This window comes from Micropterus dolomieu, linkage group LG06 (assembly GCF_021292245.1).
Source record: "Micropterus dolomieu isolate WLL.071019.BEF.003 ecotype Adirondacks linkage group LG06, ASM2129224v1, whole genome shotgun sequence".
NCBI lineage: Eukaryota > Metazoa > Chordata > Actinopteri > Centrarchiformes > Centrarchidae > Micropterus > Micropterus dolomieu.
The window spans coordinates 1,142,655-1,165,507 of NC_060155.1; the positions used below are offsets into that span (position 1 = coordinate 1,142,655).

Here is a 22,853-nt window from a genome sequence, read left to right on the forward strand (position 1 = left end):
TGTTTTGATGTCTTCCAGTCAGGTTTTCGACCACACCACAGCACTGAGACAGCTCTTGTTAAGGTCTTCAATGACATCCATTTAAACACTGACAGTGGCAGAATTTCAGTCTTAGTATTATTGGATCTCAGTGCTGCATTCGACACGGTGGACCCAACATATTACTAGACAGACTTGAAAACTGGGTTGGACTTCCTGGCACAGTACTAAAATGGTTTGAATCCTACTTAAAGGACAGGGACTACTTGTGTCTATAGGTAATTACACATCTGAGCTGACAAAAATGACATGTGGAGTTCCCCAAGGCTCCATTCTGGGGCCTCTTTTGTTTAACATTTACATGCTTCCACTGGCTCAGATTATGAAAAACAACAAAATATGTTACCATAATTATGCAGATGACACACAGATTTACATAACCATTTCACCAGGGGACTATGATCCCATACAGGCGCTGAGTAACTGTATTGAGCAGGTCACGTTGCTGACGTACTGCGGTGAGCGTGTTGACTCATTTCCGTTTCCGGTGCTTGTGTGTTGGTAGCGTGTTGTGCTGCTCTCGCTAAATACCAGTTAAATTTGTTAGATTACAGCGGCCAACTGTCCGCTAAACACTTATTCTTACAGTAATTTTGCCTAAGCACTCACACTTCTTTCTATCTTTTAGTGACTGCTGTTCAGTCTCATAGTTGTTCAAAAGTTTTGGTAGCTAATGCTACAGTACTTTAGCTTAGCCGTTAGCGACTTTAGCCTAGCAGCTAGCGATGGCTTCTCCTTCTCCCTCTCGCTCTCCTACTTTCTCCTGCTCGGTGTGTCAGATGTTCAGTTACTCCTCTGCCTCCTTTAGCGGTAATGGTAACTCTGATCATTGTCAGCTCCATTTTGAGAAACGTGAAGTAAGCGAAGCCAGCGGCCATAGTTAAGTGCATCCCTGGGGCCAGAGCGGGCGACATTGAGTCTTATTTGAAACTGCTGGCTAAGGATAAACGTAAATACAGTAAGATTGTTATTCACGTCGGCAGTAATGACTCCCGGTTAAGCCAATCGGAGGTCACTAAGATTAATGTTGAGTCGGTGTGTACATATGCAAAAACAATGTACACTGTACGTGTACGGACACTGTAGTTTTCTCTGGACCCCTGCCAAATCTGACCAGTGATGACATGTATAGCCGCATGTCGTCATTCCGCCGCTGGTTGTCGAGGTGGTGTCCAGCAAACGATGTGGGCTTTGTAGATCATTGGCAGACTTTCTGGGGGAGACCTGGTCTGATTCGGAGAGACGGCATCCATCCCACTTGGGAAGGGGCAGCTCCCATTTCTAGAAATCTGGCCAAGTTTATTAGTGGACCAAATCCATAACAACCCAGAGTTGAGACCAGGAGGCAGAGTCGCAGTCTAACACACTTCTCTGCTCCTCCATTTCAGGAGTTACTTAGTGAAAATCCCATAGTGACGGTGTCTGTACCCCGACCATTGAAATGATTTAAATCAAAGGTAAACAGAAGAGGAGCTGTGCATAAAAACCTCATAAAAATTAAAACCACAAGAGCAATAGTGCAAACGAATAGGAGAGTTAAATGTGGACTCTTAAACATCAGATCTCTCTTCTAAAGGTGTACTAGTAAATGAACTAATATCAGATTATGATATTGATTTATTTTGTCTTACTGAAACCTGGCTGGGTGATGGAGAATATGTTAGCCTAAATGAATCCACCCCTCCCAGTCATATTAAAACTCACATTCCTCGAGGCACAGGCCGAGGAGGTGGAGTTGCAGCTATCTTCGACTCTAGCCTACTAATCAGCTCTAAACCTAAACTAAATTATAACTCATCTGAAAGCCTTGTTCTTAGTCTTTCACACCCAAGTTGGAAATCACTGCAACCAATTCTTTTTGTTATAGTGTACCGAGCACCCACTTCATAGAAAATACTGAACACACTCACCGGCCACTTTATTAGGTACACCTGTTCAATAGCTTGTTAACACGAATAGCTAATAAGCCAATGACATGGTAGCAACTAAATGCATTTAGGTATGTAGACGTGGTCAAGACAACCTGCTGAAGTTCAAACCGAGCATCAGAATGGGGAAGAAAGGGGAAATAAGTGACTTTGAATGTGGCATAGCTGTTGGTGCCAGACGGGCTGGTCTGAGTATTTCAGAAACTGCTGATCTACTAGGATTGTCACGCACAACCATCTCTAGGGTGTCCCTGAGCAAGACACTTAACCCCTAGTTGCTCCAGAGGCGTGCAACCTCTGACATGTATAGCAATGTTCCTTGCCTTAAGCTTTGCGGGTCTGCACACTATTTTGGATCATTGAATGATGAGTCACCCCCATTGTCATGGCCACCATCTTCCCCGCTCGGATTTTTTGTCGACCATATTAATGTAATATAATGTTTAAATATTGGCATTTATAATTGGGAAAACCCCTCTTTGAGACTGTTTTCATGTTTGGTTATTGAATCCAGGGTGGTGCCCCATATTTATTCATGTTTGTTAAAAGTTTTTGCAATATTAATAACTTCTTAATTTTTTCTGAATATCTTTTATATTTTCTAATAACCACAGCTGCCCCCACGAGATCCCAACAGTGGTATGGGTTAAAATAAGTATGTTAGTTACAAGTTCATTTTTGAATGCTAAGCTGCATAACTGAAGTTAGTTAACTGAAGTTAGTTTCACAGCTTAAGTTAAAAAGAAGTAAATGTTGACTATTTTTGACACGGGAATCGGATGCTAGTCTCCTGGATGAATGTCTAGTGTTTGACCCATCCAAACAGCCCGACCTCCTCCTACGCAGACTTCTATTTTATTTATACTAGGCCTACTTGTAGCGTTTAACAATGATGCTAAAGTTGTACCCACTGAATCAAAAAAGAGACCAAAGGGTCTTGACCAAGCATCCATATGTGACGACTTGGGAGTGAGAATAGGTTGTGCAGCGGATGGAATCTTTTTTCATCCAGATGGTTAGAAGAGTCTTTGGGAATTCTATACAATCACAATAGCAGTAAGTGTTTAGAGAAACGGAAAGTTACCTCTGTGATGTGTATGCTAATAAATGAGATGCACAAACTGGGGAGAGGGACAGAAATGACATGATGACAAATTGTAGAAAGCATGTGTTTCATGATAATCGTGTTCCATAATTAGACAACCAATAGCCTAATGGGGTGAGGGTCTTTTTCATTAAAAGAACTGCTTTATATGAAAAGTGCAATGAGATTGCTTTGTTATGAATTGGTGCTATTTAAATGAAATTTTATTGAACTATTCAATAGTGTTAGAAATTCAATTCCAACACAATGTTGAAATAAGGTCTAGGGCAGTGACCAGCACTAACAAATAAGAGCCTGTCCTTAATAAAGACCATGTAAAAGAAACACTGACTGGAATTACCTGTGCAATAAATAATCCAATCATTAAAAAAATCATCCCATGTCCAACCAAATTTCAAGATGGCATATCTCTAATCACTGACCCTTAAGATATTGTTAATACATTCATTCACACATCCCTGATTAGCAAAGAACATTGGAAATCAGTGTCCCCTCTCCTGCCTTAGAGGCCTTCATCCTTCCTTTAGTTGTTTTGAACCTCCTAATCAAAAGGAAGTACTTGTACCCCTGGCCATGCTAAAAATCAGTACATCCCTACTAAAACAGGTTGTCCCTACTTTCCTAGACCCCATTAGCCATGTTTTTAAACATTGGTACTGTCCCAGAAGTAAGTATTCTCTTTAAATCTGGTGTTCCATATTGTAATAATAACAGTATTAAACAGCTCCTAGGTCAGTTCCTGCCAGGGTTAAAAAATATTTCTTTTAGATTATCCTAAAACCCATAATAAGCCTTTAAGGCGTTTGTCGTCCATTGCATGTTTCATTAATGTTCTTTTTTGTGCTATCAAACGGCTCACAGCATAATGTAAATTTCCACTGCACTAATTCAACACAACAGAGTCGTGTCATACTCACCACTATACCACTCTATTCTACTTAACACAAAAATTTGCTGTTTTATGTCCTCTGAGCAGCTGGAAGGCTTTTGATGTAGAACAGGGTGTTGATGCTCATTGAGAGGAAGTTAATGCAGATGAAAAAAGCAGCAAAGTAGAAAAAAATTGAAAACTGCAGAGTGGTGAGTATGGCATGATTTGTTCTACTGATTATTGATTGTACTGAATTTATCAAGACGGTGAACATGGAGGAATGGGTTGAGTCTGCATTGACAGTAATTAGCATCAAAACCAAAGATCAGGAGGACATCTGAGAAAACTACGATTGATAGTCTGTCTCTGTTATAAACCTGCGACAAAAACTGGCCTGGTTCTCTCTGCAGCTGAGGTAAATACAAGCTCCAGCCAGTATTTCAGAATTTATGGTGAACCTGGTCATTTTAGTGTTCACACAGTTCTGATGTAACCACACACACACACACACACACACACACACACACACACACATCGCATTACATCTAACAAATAAACAACACTAACAGGTGGCGGGGAGGCCATTTAACTTTTACAGTTACTACATGTTGGAGAACACTGAACTACAACCATAATTTGACTTCTAAGTATTTTCCAAATAAAGAATTTATCTAGGGTGGCCACCACAACAGATTTTGTTTGTACTGTCAATAGTCGTTGTAGAAATGCAGCTCATTGCTTATGGAGGTGGGATTTTTCGGTTGGATACTTTCAAAAGTATAGCTGTCTCTTGCTGGTTTCTCCAACGTTGCCCACCGAAGGCTTTAAACACTTTAAAAAAATATTACGAAAGCTAAAATATGGCTGTATGCTTGGGAAATGTCTAATGGAAGGTGTAAGGAGGCAGTTATTTGGCTTAAAGGTGCCCTGGGGAGTTTTCTGGTAAACAAATAAAAGTTATGTTTACACTCACTATTACTCACAAATATGCAGTGTTTTGTTGCAGTCTAAAAAAGGTACTGAATGCATTTCATTCCTCATAAAACATTTGCAAAGCTTTTTATTTTTTAGAATTTTAAATCTAGAATTTCTTACATCACGTTTACTTGCTGCAGTCTTCTTACTACCTGTGATTGTTGCAGGGTGCCCGCGGCGTCTTAAAAGTATTAAGAAAGTCTTAAATTTCATATTCTAATAATAAGGCCTTAAAAGTATTAAATTTCATTAACTTTACGCTCTGAACTGTGGAGTGTTTGCGCTGCACAAGCTCTGGCATCCAAGCTCTGGTGGGAATCAGTCAGTTGTTGGGAAAGAAACGAAACGTCTCTGACATGCTACAAGCTAACGTTCGCTGGTCGACTCAGAATGGGCAAGTGTCTGAAGTTCAGAAGGCCAGAGATGCAGACAAGTTAGGTTAGGAGTCTAAGGGAAATGGCGCTGAGATTAGCACAACAAACGGATCGGAGTGCGAGTCAGTCACACTATGGCGAGTGCGAATGAAACAGCAGAGTTGGAAGACCCGCTGCAGGTTACTGGTCAGTGAACGTTACAACAACAGCGGAGAGAAAGTTGTGCATGAAACAAGGACCATGTCAGCGTTGCGCCACTATTTCAGGGTAACCTTATGTGATTGAAAACATCTACATGCTAACGCACATTAAACTTACATCATCCAGATGCGCCGATACCCGGGAAGAGGAAAAATCAAACCGGAGCCCAACTCCTTATCCCCGCTGCTTTCAAGGCAATACTACTGTATTTCAAAACAGCCTTTAGATGCAAAAACAGAACAGGATGAATAATAACTGAAGCAATTGGCGTAGGCATATTAGGCTATATTACATTACCTCATCTAGCCAAGGTGTAACTAATTATTACAATTCAAACTGCACAATTTATTTTGTATTTTTGGTTTCACACCATAAGAGTTCTTGTTTATATTGTATTTTTTAAGCATTTGTTAAATATGTTATGGAAAATTTCTTGCAACAAGAAATGTTAAAAAAACAAAAGATAATGCTTTGAGAAGGGTTCTGTTTGAATTGTCACCTGAATTTTATGTTTTACTTTATATAAATAAAGACAATTCTACCATAAATTGGTGCAGAACAAGTCTCCAGGATACAGGAAATTAAGTGTTTAATGTTCAAAATTTTCTAGGGGAGGAGCCCAAGATCCCCCATTTATTTATTTAAACATTGAATATTTCATCAAAATAGTGTTAAAATATCTTCTTGTCTTGTTCTTGTGAACCCAATATTGTGAATCGAGCTTGTGAGCTAAGTGTATTGTCCCCACCACTTTTCAACACAAAGTGATGTCCTTGATTCATTTTATGTTATAAAAGTACAAACATACCCCAAAAAGCTATTGTGTATTAAATGTGAGTATTATAAAAAATTATTTTATTAAATTCAGGCAACTTCGTAAATAATAATTTTCTTTGGCTTAAAATTCATCCAGATTTTCCATTATACGGTAGTGAAGTTGGCTTTAAATTTCATCCTAGATGGTATTAAAAAGGTCTTAAAAAGTCTTAAATTTAACTTGGAGAATCCTGGGGGTACCTGTTGTTGGCGCGTTGCTGCATACTCTATATTGGTGTGTGATCGCCATCTTTTGATCAGTGGAGTAGTGTGAGATCGCCCACAAGCATGTGTAAAAGATAAACAACACAGGATCCCACTCATTGCAAAAAAGCTCCATAGCACTACTAGGGGTCAAAAACTCCACAGGGGACTTTTAAACATGCAGAGCCACGGACATGGTCCTTAATCATTTTGTTGGAAGGCATGTAATCACCATTACCAGCTTACTTAATGTGGAAGTTTATTCAAATTAAACAACACAATTAGGGCTCCTCAAGGAAAGGAAAGGCTAATAAGCTTAGCATAAATGGATAAAACAAACCAATTTCAGGGTAACTGCCACATATAATGTTCTATAATTTTCATCTACATCCTAGATGCAGTTAAACACCTCCCCAACACTTAGCTCACCACGACACTTCAAAGAACAGCACAGCACAGCAACAAGCCATCAAGACAAAAAAGTGACGAAAGGCAAGATAACTTGTAGAAAGGCAAGAAGGGAAACACTACTAAATTAAAAATGTCTACAAACAGGAAGGATGTCATTCTTCATGAGTTCATGTCATTACCTAGCATTCAGAGAGTAAGGCTACTACTGGCTCTGCACTTACTTCTCTCTTCAACTCAAAAGGAGGAAAGAGGAGGAAGAGGAAAAGGAAGAGGGAGGCTCTCCAAACCAAGAGGAAGTAAAGGAGGTGGAGGTGGGTTGGTGGGTGGCAGGGGGTTGAGTGGATAAGGAGCGGGGGGGGGTTAGTTAGGTGAGTGGAGGAAAAGCAGGAGGAGAGGAGGAGGTGGCAGTGGGGTTTTTGGGAAATCAGAATAATAGACTGGAGGTCGGAGCAATGTTCCCTCTAAGGCTGTGGACACTACAACATTTTTATATCACATGGTACACATACTGGAGAGTTAATCTATTAACGTTAGACTAGCGTGGAGTGTAAATTAGCAGTGATTAGAAGGCAATTCTGCGATGCTTGGAGATTTTTTGTATTGCACAATTGCATAGTTTAACACCAATGTTTAGTGTTTTCAGTCTGGTTATTATGTGCAAAAGTAACCAAACCCCATTATGTTTGAAACATCATGCCTGCTGGTAAAACACTAAATTGATTATCTGCTCATGACTGGACTTTGGTGGCAGGTGTGGTCCTGTTGATCAGGACATTTTAAGATCTCATTTTACAACCCTGTTATATGATGAAGCATCACAAATCTGCAGGTGTGACTCCATAAAGGAAGTTCTCTTACAAATTATAGCTAGCTAACTAGCAAGCAGGTTACTTAAAAAACAAAAAAATATCAACTACTGCTAATGCCTCAAATCAACTGTACTGTTCTCCATGCACTTGTGCTTGACACTTGACTGATTTCAAGTAGAGGAAGAGCTTTTCAACATTAGACCTGAAGCTTCACACAGTTTTGGGTTTGATTACGCTTTTAACAATACACATGAAATTAGCTATAAATTGTAGCTTCCAAATAGCTGTATTTTCTTGTGTCTTCCAAAAATATGCCAAATGAAGCATTCTGAAACAATTGGTTGATTCATTGATTAGTCTTTTTGATAGTTTATTAATCATAAGTAATACGTTTTAGCAAAAATGACATACATTGTCTGTTTCCAGCTTTGGAATGAATTGTAAATTGTAAAGTCAATTGTACATTGAATTTCTTTGGGTTTTGGACTACTGGTGGAAAAAAAGAAGCTATTTGCTGACATCACCTTGGGCTTCAGGAAATGTGTTTGGATGTGGTTTTATAGACCAAATTATTATCTTTAATGAAAATAATTTTTAGTTACAGCCCTATTTCTAACTGATATAACATGTGATCTGTACAAGATCCTTTGAAATGAAATTTCATTATTTAAATCAATTTAATGGAACATTTCCATGATCCAGGGATCCATTGAGAGTCCATGATCCTGGTCATAGACACAGAAGGGTTTGATAATAAAACAAAATGTACAGTATATTTATATCATCTACAGGGTCCTATCATCATAAGGACTCAAAGCTGTCTGTCTGATGTCTGAATATTGAATCATGCTAAACCTTACCAGCTCTATTGTGTCCCCAGCCTTATTCAGTGATATCCAGTCATGGTTTCTAGCCATTTAAATCTGCAGTTGTCATTCCAACCAAACACTAAAGTAATACAGGGAACGAAAGACCATGGACTATGACACAGAGCAGCCCACGAAACTGTGATGCAGATCCATTGATCCCTAGCAGGGCTGTCTTGTAAAGTTGTAAATTGCTGATGTAGAGAAGCATAAAATGCATGCCCTTAGCAGCCTTGACCTTATCCCTCACCCCTGCAAAACTTTCATCATAAATAGACAGCCATCTTAACGACTATCGTGCAGGAGACAATGCTGTTAGCTTTTAGCAAACATGGAGGCATGAGGAGAATCACTCCGATATAAGTTCAAATCTCGCACACTCAGTTGCAAAGGTTTCACATTGCAGACTTATCCCCTTCCCTGTCATGTCATGTTTGATGACATTTAATAATATAAATGAGTCCAAATTTAAGTAGAGGATCATCTGTTGCAGAGATGTAACTTCAGGGTTCACGCAAAACTCATAATGCGACTGAAAACTTATTATTCAAACAATTAATCAGTTAACCTACATTTAAGGCACCATTAAAGGACCACAAACTCTTCCTGCTAATCTTCACACACTGTAGGTTCTGTGTATTCATCATATTATGTTAAATTTGCATGGCAGTATCCTACATTCAACTATGCATCACATTTTATCTTCTCTCTGTGTTTATCATGTGTTCCCACGAACTAGAAGAGCGAGTTAGTTTCCATGTGTGCTGTGAATATTAGATTTACTATGTTACTCATTTAGTGGGCAGACACGTATAGTGATACTAACGAGTTGTTCAAGTTGTAACCATGAGAATCTTTCCCCATAATTGTGACAATAGCGGGCAATGATTCTCACGGTATATTGTGGATTATTCTGGGAATTTTCAAAGGAGTTAACGTCCAGTGCCCTGCAATGATTTTGGCTTGGGGATATCCTAAAACTTTGACAGGTCATTTCCACTAAACTAGTACTTCTTGACCAATGTGAATCAAATAAAGTGAATATGCCAGGACATTAGCAGGGCAAGTCCTGGAACTCGTGGTTGAATCCTCCAGCACTTCTTCAGCAAAGTCGTAAAGTGTAGTGTTTAGTAAGACTGAAAACCTTGATGTTTCTCAAGACTGGACATCACTGACGTAGAGGAAACATTGGTGAGGAAAGTAAGTTGTGGAGAAAGGGGAGGCAACAGAGGGGAGAAGGGTGAATCGATTCGTTTTGGATGTGAGTGGGGAGGAATTATTTACCTGTAAGAAATGGCAAGAGCGCTCCTGCTGCTGACTGCCCTTAGATTTGACTAGAGCTCTATCTAGGTTTAGGTTACCGGATCCTGCGCTGGCTCGTAGCTGGTTGTGGCTGCTGTTGTTGGTGTAGACCTCTCGGGCCCTGCTCACCGTTAGGCTTGACGACCATGCCCCTTTCTTCACAAGGGGCCCGTCCACAAGACCCAGGGGCAGCAAGGGGCCACTTCCTCCACCGATACCGCCACCGCTGTTATTGCTGCTACCACTAACTGGCACACATGCCGACGACACTGCATACTTCACATCGTTGTTGCTCCGGGAGGCTTTGAGTGCAGAATGGTGGTGTGTGTGGCCATGGTGTGCATGGGTGTGTGTGTGCTCGCTGAGTGTGCTGTAAGGGTCCATCATAAAGTACTGCTGGGACTGCGAGGAGGAGAGACTAGGGAGGGGAGTCTGGGGGAACTTGTCGGGGTTGTTGCCAGGATACCGGCCCATTGTCATGGCGATGGGCGAGGGGGAAATGGAGGGTGAGGGTGAGGGTGGGGGTTGATGGTGGTGAGGGTGGTAGAGACACAGCTCCCGTTCCAGGTTGTCATCTGAGCTCCAATATCCAGAGCCCGGAGCAGATGCTGAGCCGTGAAGCTGGTGGTGGTGGTGGTGGTGGCTTCGATGCTTGGGCTCTGCTGATCGACAGCGCTCACGGCTCTTGCTGCGCTTCCTGTGGCGCACTCCCACTGGTGGAGTTTCACCTTCTGGGCTGGCCCTTGAACCACCACCACCACCTCCTCCACCACCACCCCCACCACCACTACCATTAATGCTTCCATTATTGGCCCCCTTGGAGGACTGTGTATGGTGTGGCCCCTCCAATGAATGTGACTTGGTAAAGAGTTTCTGGACTGAGTGGACAAGGTGGCGAATTCTCCCTGGGCTGTCATTGTTGTTGTTGTTGGCCCCCATCCCCCCACTGTGGGCCAGCACTCCTCGTTTGTACTGCAGTGTGTGATAGCCATCTCTGGAAAATGACAGCTGACGCTCAAACGGGTCCGCAAAGTTTGCTGGTACCCGGGTGGGTGTTTTACCTCCATAGCCTCCTCCTCCTCCTCCTCCCCCTCCTCCTCCTACATATGGTACCATGGCCATACACTCATCCTTTACCTCAGGATGGTGAGATGAGGAGGTGGAGTGGCACCTCCTTGGGAAGGTTCCATATGGGACGATGCTGTTGCTGTCAGAGGGGTATGAGGTACGCTGAGAATTGTAGTAGGGCAGCTCAGCTGGATGTGGCATGGGAATGGGCAAAGGCATGTCATTCTGACTGATCAAATATGGCTTGCGGTCAACATGGTGACCCAGTGGATCGTATGATGGTTCATAGGAGACCACGTGATGGTGACTCCGACTACTGGACAGGCCTTTCATGACAGAGGGAAGGATGGGTGGATGAAAAGAGGAATGATATGGATGAGAGATGCCAGGCAGGCCCCTGACCAGCGAAGGGCTGCAGAAAACTGTCCCTGAGAGGAGAGCTGCAGACTCTGGAAGACAGGAAGAGAGAGGAGCAATAAGACAAACAGTTAAGGCAAGGCAAAAATGACTTAATAAGTCATGAGCATTTAGTAAGTACAATGATGACTGTTGCTACTTTGTCTAAGATGTCCTGATATGTGTGACTCTGGAGCAGCTCAATAACATTACCAACTTTTGTCCTGCTCACAAAGGTCCTGATTGGCTTGGTTGTTAACCATAAAAAGGTTGTTTTCTAATATCATTCAATTGTAGTCCTACCCACAAAGGCTCTGATCAGCGTCATTGTTAATAAAGAGCAAGTGCTTGCTTGAGTAAAGCTTAAAGATACTGTGAAATTACCCTTTCATTCAACAAATTTGAGAAATACTCAACAAAAACAAATTATTGTGATTTCAGGATTCAGGAATCATGACATCAGGATGACGTGTTATAATAATATGTTGATTTGATGTGTTCTTATGGCGTTTATGAAAATATTAGCCTTATTCTTTCAGCTTGGCTGTGTGTTGGCATTTCCACATTATCGACTCGGGCACTGAAGCCTGAAGTGGTCATTCCACCTCACTTTTAATAACTTCTCATCACTTCAAAAATGAGATTCATTTATTTAACGCATTCAAAGGTGTTCCAAACATTGTTCTAAATTAACTTCATAAAGCAACGAAACAAAAAATCCATTCTCTAAATTCAGGCTACTGAAAACTCACCTACAGTGGCGGTACATGACCAGTCTCTGTGATTGCCTATAAGATAGCTACTAACCTAAATTAATTAGCCTACATTGGTGATGGGAAAAGTGACTCTTTTGACAGACTCGAATCTTCAAATCTCGTTCATTAAAATGAACTAAACTTTTTTTGAGTCATTTTGTTCATTTGAACTAGGTTGGTTATTGCGGCGCTGCAGCCCTCTAGTGGGCGATGTAAAAACAGTGCAGTTCTCAAACACGGAAGGCTACCTGGCTAACTTTAATTGACAAAATATAATGCACAAATTCACCTCTTGATCAATCTCTATCATCGTTGTATAAAGCCCCATGGAGTCACAACCAAGTTCAAACCATGTAAAAACCACAGAAATATGTTGTGAATATTCAATCACCAGTACTCTGATACCAAATCTGTCCATTTTCACAATCTTTACAATCAGACCAGCCATATATATGTATATATAATTAAAATTACTATCATTATATCTCTAAAGTGCTCATTCATACAGTAGCCTAACATCCCTATCCATGAGTAAAATCTATATATTGACATCAGATTTGCGGGGAATATATTGAAGTAATAAGCTTGACACACTATATGAATAAACACACTCTTATTAAAATTCAACCAATTTAATAATAATCTGGATAAAGCCTCCAAGTTCTTAAAAGAACTCCAGCACAGAGAGAGGAACAAAGAAATAAAGACATTATATAAATGCAGCAGTTTGGCAGTTCTGGACACAGAATGGGCCACATCAGGTCCGGATTCTGCTGACAGAGAAACAAACATGAGCACATCGCTCTCAAACACTGCAGGTTGTTCACCAGTCAAGAGCTGTGAAACAACAGCACCGCTCTGTTGATAAATAAAAAGTAAAAGGGCTAATGTTAACATTGCTATGTGGCTGTGTTTTAATGTTTTAATGACCAGCTCCCTTTGTTTTGACTACCTCAAAGGTAATTTGGCTTCCAGTAGAACCTTGGCACTGCACTGAGGTGGAGCGGACCCAGAACAACTCTCATCAGATGTTAGCTGTAAACACTAGCAGGACTAAAGTTACAGTACTGGTGAGTTAAAACTATAGCACAACATCACTGCGCTGTAATAATGTTATACTTTATTAAATGTCACATAATTAACAAAATAAATATATAATGTCAGTCCAGTGACAGCGGCGCTGGCAGTAACTCAGCCTGCCGAGTGAACAAAAGACTCTGAGGAGGACCCATGTGAGCGGTGAACGAATAGTTTATGCTGTCCAGTGACAAATGAACGACTCAAACCCAGAAACCCACAGTTGACAGTCGTGAACTAATCAATTCTGTTTTCTGCGCTGACAGAGCCCATGCAGCTACTGTGTGACGAGTGAACGTAAGAGTCCAAGACTATTCATGCATGCATGAAAATGAACAAATTATTCCCTCATACTACTCGCTCCTCCTGAGTCATATACAAGATTAGGGCAAATGAACGAAATGTCCTTTGAACGACGCAACACTAGCCTCCGTTTATATTAAAATTGATTTCAATATCCCTACCAAACTACTCATAATATTCAGCCTCACATAAGATAAATTAAACCCATTTATTGTAACAGCTGCAACGAGCTGTGTGAAACGGACTTGGGAGCAAATAAAAATTTTAAAACACATTTCAAAGCAGTAAGTAGGTTTACTGTGAAAACCTTTTAATTAGCTTAAAAGGCTTTCAATCGTTCTCTGTAGGATAATGTCGCTATACAAAAGTTTCTCCGTATCACCACGGCAAACATAAAGGGAACCTATAAAACAGTCTGTGGGATCTCTTCCAGATGGTGATGTCATTTTCCAAGAGAGCTGATTGGTCAGGCGGCACTTTCATAGAGTTGATCTCTTATCTGGAATATAACCTGCTCCGGAGCAGGTTAGCCGTTAAGCATAAGTTACCATGGCGATCTACCCCGGTAAGAAGTGAACCACCGTTGCGGTACTGAAAACCCAGGTTTAACCCCGAAGTTACCTGGATAAGCTCAAATCCTGCTTCGTGGTACAGGCCCCAGGTCCATGCTTTACAATATCCATCGCTGTCTTCTAACGTGATACAAGAACGTGTCTCTTTCTGTGTTTCTCTGCAGATGTAGTGAACGTTGCGTCTTCTTCACTCGTGAATAACTTCCGCACACCTAAGACATGTTTTAGCCTGTGTGTGTGGTTGTGACATGAGGTTACTGTCTGTGCACACATGAGAAACACGTCGCAGCAATGTGACCGGCAGAAAATTTAAATCAGCAGGTCAGACCTTTAAAAAAAATCAGTAACTGGAATCAGCCAGGAATAATGTAATCTGTGCATCTCTTACTACAGCGATAATCCTGTGTGTGAACCGATATTAGGTTGATACTGTAGATATACCGTTGTAGAGGCAGATCAGTTGGCCTGCTGCCCTTAAATATCTATATATCTATCTATCTATATATCTATCTATATCTATCTCTATATCTATATATATCTCTATCTATATATCTATATCTATCTATCTATATATATATATATATATATATATAAAAAAATATAAAAATATATAAAAATAATAGTAAGACTTCTCTCTGTGTACACGTATCCTATCCAAGTACAATTTTGGCTGTATTATTTGTGTCCCCTTCAAAAATTGCTCTTGAGGAATTTTATGTTTATATTCCCCCGTACTGTGAGATTAAATTTACGCCCATGCCCGAAGTTATCCCACAAAGCAGGATTTGAGTTTATCAAGAGAACTTTGGGGTTAAATGACACAGTACACTGTCATTTGACGAGAAGTCTGCATTTTGACTGTCTTGGTTTAAGCAATGATAAAGGAGGAAATTTTGATTAAAATGATTTATTCCAAGATGGATTTATTTACATTTGAAACATGAGTTAATTCTTTTGATTGAGTAATCACTTTTTGCAGGTTGCATAGAGTGGTGTGCTGAATGTACCACATGGTGTGAGGGTTGTACTTAGAGTTTTGACAGTTGTAAGTTTGTTTCAGTAAATGTGCCAAATCAGTTGAGAAAAATTGTAAAAGTAGATGTGTTTTCCAGTTCAAGGCCTTTCTTTTTCATTTGTACTCAGTGTACTCGGCAAACACATCCACTCAGCCTGCACTTGTTAGTGCACTGCTGTAAGAAGTCCCCTCTCTCTGACCTTATATAACAGTAAGTTCACATTTCAGGAGACTATGGGAAAAGGCTTCAGGGATCACACTGCTCGCAAAACAGTTTTATGTTGGTGTGAATGCTGCATGCATGGCTGTGTGTACTAGCACTTTTGAATTTGTGGTGGAGTTGTTGCATAGGTACGTTGTGTATATGTGTGTTTCCTCTGTTCTACTTGGCCTGTGACACAACTACTTAACACAGCTTGACAGCTCCACTGGTAGAAGGGCTGCTAACAAGCAACAGTAACTGCAAGTTAGTTGGGACAAGCCACACACTCACACAAACACACACACACACACACTTTTATTGACCAGGGACTACAGATGAAAAATAGCCTTCTGGCTAAATCTGGCATATTTACATCAATGATGTTCATTAATGTGCACTGTCCCTTTAATTAAATAAATAAATAAAATTACTGAGATCAGTAGAACCCCCACTCTCCATCTGGAGACCATTAGAATATATTTTATAGATATTGCATACAAACTATGGGTTTTGATTCCTTCTTTGCAAAGATGTTTTTCAAAATTAAATAAGTATTACTGAAGCTGTGCAGCAAAATCAACAACTTATATAAGTCTGTAGGGTTGGGCAATGTCTACAAAATTGGCACCGAACAATGTCTACAAAGACAAATCGGGATGGAACATGACCTCAATAAAACAAACAAGCAAAAATCTCAATAAATATTATCCAAGGAGGGTTGAATCAAGGGCAACTGGACTTGGTTGAAGATACTCGACCTTTCGCCTCTTATCTAAGAAGCTTCTTCAGGCTGGGCTGGGGGACCGTTGGCCTGGTTCTCCCGCGTTATCGCTCCCTGGCGGCAGGGAGCTTCCCGGCACAGCTTTCTGCTGTTCTTCCTTGGGGCGGGGTACAGCTTCCCCCGGGACATGCGGTCTGGGGTCCTTTGCACTTTGGGGGGTCGCGGGGTGCCCTGGCTTCTGGGGGTGGGGGTCTTTGCGCGAGTTGATTCGGTTGCGGTTTGGAGGGCTGCTGTGGGATTGTGGGGCGATTGTCGATGCATCTTGATGCATTGTACTTTTTCCCTGGGCAGGGTCTCTGAATGGCTGCTGGGCGTTTAGTTTGTGCATTGGAGTCCGGGGGAGGCATTTCCTTGTTGGCTTGGAGGGACCAGTTTGCGTCCCTGTTTTGGTTCGTTGGCCTCGGATCCTTGCTTCCCCATTTCTCTGTCAGCCTGTTGTTGGACCCCTCTGGATACTGAGGTATATAGTATAGAATATATTAGTTTTCGGGATGTGCAGTGTGGGTGAGGGGCAGGGCTGTGCTCCGGTTTGTTCTGGGCTTGTGCCTGGAGTTCTCGGCCCTTGAAGGGTGGGTGGTTTGGTGGTAGCATGCAGCTGAGCTGGTTGATTTTGCCTCGTTGCTGGTTTGGCTGGTGTTGCACGGCGGCCGGGGGGCGTGCTGGGCATGGGGGATGTCGGCTGGCGCCGGCGGCCTTCATTTTTTTCCGGCGGTTGGGGGGATGGCGGACTTTTATTGGCGGATGCACGGTGACCTGTGCGGCGCGTTTGCTGCCGGGCTGGGACTTGCTGCTTGTGTTTCTCTCCCCTGGCTTTCGCTGTCGTGTTATTCCGCTTGCTCTCTCTCGTTTGCCCGACCTCGTGCGGAGAGGCTGCTGGGCATTGGCTATCGCCATGCTTGCGCAGTGTGCGCATTGGGCTCGTCACTTGGTGTTGATGATTGCGTGGCATTTGGGCGTTTTGGTTGTTCGCTGTGCGGCGGCGGGGTGCTGGGTGGGGGGGGAGCACTGGTCTATGTTGTGTGCGCGCCGCGGTCCGTCCAGGCGCTGCTCTTCCGCGGGTTACGCTTCTTGCGTTCCGTCGGCATTATATTGTCAACTGGCATTTGGGTCGGGGTCTTCCGCGTTTGCATCGCGGTGCATCTGGGAATCTTTGTTTTTTTGATTGATTTTTAATTTTTTTTTCCTTTCTCCCACCCCTATTGGCTACTGGGGTTCTTGCCTGCCTGTTGCTGGGGTAGGTGTGGCACAGTCGTGGCATCCCACTCTCACTAACAACTACATTCTTTAACAGGCTTATGCACGCACACACATGTACACACACACATACAGACACATTCACCCACACGCACACAGACACACACAGTCTCACACATAGACACAAACAAATTTAGGTTGTCCCTGGTAGAATTATTCCTGATGCTTTTCTTTCAGTTACTTATTTAAATGAATTGTTATTATTCCAGCTCACGTGGCTGTGCTGTGTTGCTTATTTAGTGTGCGTGACTGTTTCTTGTTTTCATTTTTCTCTTAGTTGTCTTACTATGTCAGCTGTTTATTGCTGCTGTTCGGCTGGTTGTCTTTTACTATTATTATTATTTTTATTGTTTGTTTTTGTTTGTGTTTGTTTGTTGTAGTTTTTCTCCCCCCCAAGCCCCCCTCTCTGTTCTATTGCAGGTTTCGTTGCTTTCTGCAATTGGTGTTTCCCACTGCTTTTCCCTGTTGTCCCCACCTTCCATCCCCCTTCTCTTACAGATCTTGTCCTTTCTCTGTGCTGTCTGTTTGTGCCCCCCCATCCCAGTGTCTGCCCCCCTGTCTGGCCCGGTGACAAATCAATACATAATTAAATAAATAATAAAACAGACAAAGGAGTATATTAATACTCTCTTGTTGAAGTTAAATCTGTCTGGCACAATATGGTATCCAGGTCATCATACTCTATACCAGGCTGCTGGGCAGGACAGGTTAAAAAAAAAAAAATGAAAGAAAGAAAAAGAAGCTTCTTCACGCCCTGCTAGTCCTCTATGTGGTCATTACCAAGGTGATCGATACCGCTTGGTTCGTCAGTGCTCCTGGTCATTATGGTTGTTGACGTCACCCAAAGCCAAGTCTGATCAACCGTCATTGACAATGTCACATAAAGCTCACACAAGTGTAAGTGTTTGTTCAATCTCCCGGGAACAGATGAAAAGACAGCATTGTAGATGAGGCATAAGTGGTGTCTCAGCCCTCATCCCCTGTTGAGAGATAGTTTGTCTACTTTGTTACAAATGTACCTACTATATCTTATACCTCCATCACAACCCCCTAATGTTTGCTCTTAATGGCATATCTGCTGTATCAGTGAATATGTGTTTTGTTGTGTTCTCTGTCATTGTTCACCCATTGTATTGTCTAACACCAATACAAAATAATTAGAGGCCACAGACGTTAGATATGTCTAATTCAACAGACTTATGTAATGAGTTGACGTGTCCTTAGATGTTGAAAAACACCCCCGGATTGAACATTGAAGGTCTGTTCTATGGCCAAATAAAGGTAGGATGTCCTTTTATTTTAATTACTATGTCTCACTGGAAAGACAGTTTACTCACAACATTGTCTAAAAATAAAACTTAACTGAATCGAGGGAGGAAGTGATTCACTTCAGATGATGTGTTAGTGAAGTCAGACATTATTGTGCAAGGATCCAAAAACAGGAGCTTAAATAAGCAGCATTTCCCTACTAGCAGCAATATACACCTGATTATATCAATGTGGATTATCCCCACTACTGAAAGGTGACTTTTGGGTAGATGTTTTCCCCTACTTCGATGGCACTGGCCACTACTGAGTACATCAGCACTATAGTTTCCTTCAGGAAAATGTTTAGCTGCGCTGGCAGGAGTTACAGCTTTCCTCAAGGCAGTGAAGTCTTTCTAATTAAACTCTTTTTCACTATCAATTAAACTGTTGAATATTATTATTAATCTTTTGGTCTTAGCATCAAGATTGGAAGCAGGAGGAAACAACTAGCCCAAGTAGAAAAAGACACATGCCAACAAATACTAACACAGTGTTTATTGTTGTTTAATATGTAAAAGACAGAAATACAAAAGTGGACATTTTATCGTCAAACAACAACAGGGTGCAGACAATGTGTGCAGCCTAGTACAGTCTTGTTCAATTCAATTCAGTTTTATTTATATAGCGCCAAATCACAACAACAGTTATCTCACAGCGCTTTTCATAAAAGAGCAGGTCTAGACCATACTCCATGATGCTATTTACAGAACCCCAACAGTTGTTGTTGTCTTGTCGGTACCATTGTACTTGCACAGAGACCAAAACCTGTGGTCACTTTTGGTATCTGGCAACCTGCCCTATGACTAGATACTCTGCAAAGTACTGAGCGCATGAAAATGTTGATTTATCCTCACTCGCACTTTTAAGCAGCAAGCCACTGTGTGTTTCCGACTTCCTGTCAGGCAACATTTTGTTTCAATGCAGGAAAGTAGTGCAGTGAGTTGGACGTGCTGACATGCTGCAGTAAGCATACTGACTCATTTCCATCTCCGGTGCTTATGTGTTGGTAGCGTGTTTTGCTGCTCTAACTGAATACCAGTTAAATGTGTTAGATTCGTCATTACAGCTACTATTTTTCCACTACAAACTTAATCTTACAATAGTTCTGCTTAAGCACTCACAGTTCTTTCCATCTTTTAGCGACTTTCACTAAACCCCATAGTAGTTTATAAGAGTTTTGGTAGCTAACGCTACCATACATTAGCTTAGCAGCTAGCGATGGCTTCTCCTTCTACCTCTCACTCTCCTGCTCTCTCTTGCTCGGCATGTCAAATGTTCATTTACTCCTCTGCCTCCTTTAGCGGTAACGGTACGTGTAACAGGTGTAGTTTATTTGTACACATGGAGGTGAGGCTCAGTGATTTAGAAGTTCGGCTGCACACCTTGGTAGATCAGTTGTTAGCTACTGTAGTTAGCCAGCCCCCAGTAGCCGGTGTGGACCGACCTGAGGTAGCTTCTGTTAGCTGTCCCCTGGCATCTCCTGAGCAGCCAGGAAGCCAGGGTAGCTGCGTGACTGAAAGGACAGTGATTTTTAAAAAACATTTTATTTGCCAAACGCAGAGCGCTGGCACATACTCTTCTTTTGAACTACAAATGACTAAAATTGGTCATTTAAATACATTTTATTGTATTTTAGTTTACCACCAAAGCCAGTGGCCTCTTTTCTTACTGATTTTTCTGACTTCTTATCTTCCATTATTAAGCTGGATTGTAGCTGATTTTAATTTTCATGTGGATAATGATACTTAAAAATATCACTGAATCCTTTACCTTTACTCAGCATGTCTCTAGTCCTACGCACAGTAAGGGACATACGCTCAATCATGGTTTAAACATTAATATTTACATCAAATATGTGTTTGATCACAAATGCATTTTATTTAATCTTGTTTGTGATGAGGATTCTCTGCCTGCTAGACAAGCATCCTGCTCACATTTTATTAACCAGCTTGCTGTTGAGAACTTTTCAGCCGTATATTTTAATGAACATTGCACCCTGTGGCACCTATTAACACTAGGCAAATTCCCTCTGTTAATACATCCCTGTGGATGAATGACGCCATCTGCAGATGAGGGGTGTCTGTCGGAGAACTGAGCATTTATAGGAAGTCCACCGCCTGCATCTTAAAGAGCTCTTAATAGACCTAAACAAGTAGATCAAGGATGCTGGAGCCTCTTATTTTACTAATCTGATATCTGCCTGTAAAAGAAATCCTGAAGCTCAACATTGTTTCTCCTGCTGAATGTTGTGTCCCTGTGTTTTCAAATGATGTCTGCAACCAGTTTTTGTCTCATTTTGTGGACAAGGTTAGAGCTGTCAGGGTAGGCACTGTACCCTCAGCAAACCCCCAAATACTTACACATCAGAGACTTTCAATACTGGACTCCTGAAAAACATACAACTGAGACAGCCTTGCTTAGGTCCGTTCCTTTTTTTTTTTCCATCTCAGGAACATCGTTAAGATTAGATCTGTGGTTTCTAAAGAAAATCCAAATTTGAAGAAATAAAAGCATGAACAAGTGTGGTGTCCGAACAATAATGCTGCGATGATGTGTTGAGAAGAAATCCGCTTCAAATGCACATATATTATACACTACACAAGCATGCTTTTATTTCTTCACATTTGGATTACTGCAATGTACTGTACACTTTAAACAAATCTTCCATGTTCCGACTACAAGTTGTACAGAATGCAGCTGCAAGACCAGCAGGAGATCGCACATTACGCCTGTGCTGAAGGCCCTTCATTGGTTATAGAGTGCATTTTTAAATTTTAATCATTACTTACAGAGCCTTTTTTAAATTTTAACTATTGCCAGAACACATTTTAAAACAAGAGGTGATAGTGCTTTCTGTATAGTGGCCCCAAGGCTCTGGAACTCTCTCCCTTTAACCTTTTAAAAACTTTTAGAAAACACCTAAAGATACATCTTTTTAGACAAGCTTTTAACTAGCCATATGGTTGTATTTTACATGTTGTTATTTCATTTTGTTTTTAGTTTATTTTTATTTATTATTTGCTGTATAGCACTTTATGACCCCTCTTGTCTGTGAAAGGTGCTATATTTAATAAAGTTTATTTACTGACTACATTAAGACATGGACAGCAAATTCTGACATAAACGCTACAAAACCTAGTGTGACATTGATGTTCGTTTTGATGAAGCTGAAGCATGTTTGGTGGGCGTTAAACGTGCACCGGAGGAAAGGCTCCACCCCCTTATAACCAATCTGCAAGGAAATGGTCAAAAGGTGGAGGGTGACACATACATACAAGACGGGATGATTTGGATTTCCTCATTTAAAAAGAAAGTAAACCAAATGCTTTCCACTTAACTTAAAACATTTATTTAGGCTATGCAAATAGTCTACTCACTTAACAAGGCTGCTGATGAATTAAAAGAAATAAGAACTTGTTTTATGACATATGCAGTACGCTGAATGATTTACTTAAAAAAGTGTTATATTTTTCCATACCGTGTTTTCACAGGCAGTGTAAATGTGTATACACATGGCTCAGAATTTGCGTGAAGGACCACACATTCTTTCGTCAAGTTTGTTTTTATAGATCACAACCTTTGCTTGGGATGTGGTGTACGCAGGGCCGGCCCGTGGCATAGGCAACATAGGCGGTTGCCTAGGGCGCAAAATATCAGGGAGCACCGCAAGAGAGTTTTTGACTCGGAGCATAACAGTTCCCCCCAGCTTATGCAACATTGCCGTGATCAAGTGCACTGTGAGTCCAGACAGTTGTGACGAGTGGTAACGTAACTGATATTGTTTTGCGATATAAACACCTAAAAACGCAAATGCTGAAGTTTACGTGTGTGAATTTGTGGTGATATTTCAGCCTGATCAGTTTTCTTTTTGGTTAGTTTCATATATTATTTATATATATATATATATATATATATATATATATATATATATATATATATATACACACACACACACACACACATATATATATAAATGTGCATGTGTCTGCTCAAACGGTCAGAAACAGACTCCATGAGGGTGGTATGAGCGCCCGACGTCCACAGGTGGAGGTTGTGCTTACAGCCTAACACCGTGCAGAGAACACCAAGATTGGCAAATTTGCCACTGGCGCCCTGTGCTCTTCACATATGAAAGCAGGTTCACACTGAGCACATGTGACAGACGTGACAGAGTCTGGAGACGCCGTGGAGAACGTTCTGCTGCCAGCTACATCCTCCAGC

General features: G+C 41.3%; 1 protein-coding gene across 1 annotated transcript in view; it reads right to left on the reverse strand.

The window, feature by feature from the left end:
- Window positions 1-22,853, reverse strand: part of LOC123972395 (disks large-associated protein 1-like) — a 174,341-nt gene that overhangs the window by 90,425 nt on the left and 61,063 nt on the right. Inside the window, exon 4 of the mRNA XM_046051880.1 lies at window positions 9,884-11,418. Within this exon, the coding sequence (XP_045907836.1) occupies window positions 9,884-11,418 (1,535 nt within the window). The remainder of the gene's footprint in view (window positions 1-9,883; window positions 11,419-22,853) is intronic.